This window comes from Carlito syrichta, unplaced genomic scaffold (genome assembly GCF_000164805.1).
Source record: "Carlito syrichta isolate Samal-C Ts95f unplaced genomic scaffold, Tarsius_syrichta-2.0.1 Scaffold302684, whole genome shotgun sequence".
Classification (NCBI taxonomy): domain Eukaryota; kingdom Metazoa; phylum Chordata; class Mammalia; order Primates; family Tarsiidae; genus Carlito; species Carlito syrichta.
Genome location: NW_007246780.1, coordinates 1 through 1010, shown reverse-complemented (window position 1 = coordinate 1010; position 1010 = coordinate 1). Strand labels below are relative to the sequence as shown.

Here is a 1010-nt window from a genome sequence, read left to right as displayed (position 1 = left end):
TTGCCAGGATCCTCCACCTCCATTGGTTTGATCGTTATTGGCAAATAATAGTGCCTTTCTTGATCCTTTTGTCATGCCTGCATTATGGTATATGAGGCGCCGGTGAGTTTGTGTTTTCTTTTTTTTTTAATCTTTTATTTTCTGTCCACTTTCCCACTCTTCGTTACCATTTTTATCTATTTAATTAGTTTATCCTCAGTCTCTCCTTCAGACTCTTCTTCTCCAATCCTATCTCCAGATTTTTACAATTTCTGTTAAAATACACATAAGTTTGCTATCTGTACCTTTTTTAAGTATACAGTTCAGTGGTGGTAAATGCATTCACATTGCTGTGGAGGCGATCACCAGAACGCTTTCCTCTTGCAAAACTGATACGATTTCTACTAAACAGCAGTTTCCATTTCCTTCTCCTCCCACCCAGGCTCAGACTAGGACCACTCTACTTTCTGCCTCTATGAATTTGACTATTCTATGTACCTCATCTAAGTGGAACCATACAGCATTTGTCCTTTTGTGCTTGACTACTTCACTTAGCATAATGTCCTCAAGGTTCATCCACACTGGAGCATGTAACAGGATTTTTTCTTCATTTTTTCATGTGAACAATATTCCATTGTTGGTTTCCAACATATTTTGTTCATTCATTCATCCATCGATGGACATGTGGGCTGCTTACACCTTTAGATGTTGTTAATAATGTTGCTATGAACATGGGTGAACAAATATTTCTTATGTAGAACTCCTTTTTTCTGTATTTTTAACAGGTCTTATCAGGATATCCCATGAGCCTTCATCATGTCTCCTCCCATTTGGAATAAGTTTCAAGAAGCTAAGAATCCCAAGATGTCAGCCCAGGCATCAGTCTCATCATATTTCTTAAAATGCTCATCGTATTCAATTAAATCAAAGTTCCTATAGATTTTAAGATATTATAACTTAAGCAATATAACTGTCAAGTTAGTGATCTTCTTTCAGAGTCATCTTCTTCCTTCCTTTTTTTCCTTTAGTGG

General features: G+C 36.7%; 1 protein-coding gene across 1 annotated transcript in view; it reads left to right on the top strand.

The window, feature by feature from the left end:
• Positions 1 to 932, top strand: part of LOC103259385 (T-cell surface glycoprotein CD1b-like) — a 3516-nt gene extending 2584 nt beyond the window's left edge. The window contains exons 5-6 of the mRNA XM_008057052.2: positions 8 to 102; positions 765 to 932. Coding sequence (XP_008055243.2) covers positions 8 to 95 — 88 coding nt within the window. The 3' untranslated portion in view covers positions 96 to 102; positions 765 to 932. The remainder of the gene's footprint in view (positions 1 to 7; positions 103 to 764) is intronic.
• Positions 933 to 1010: the final 78 nt, after the last annotated feature.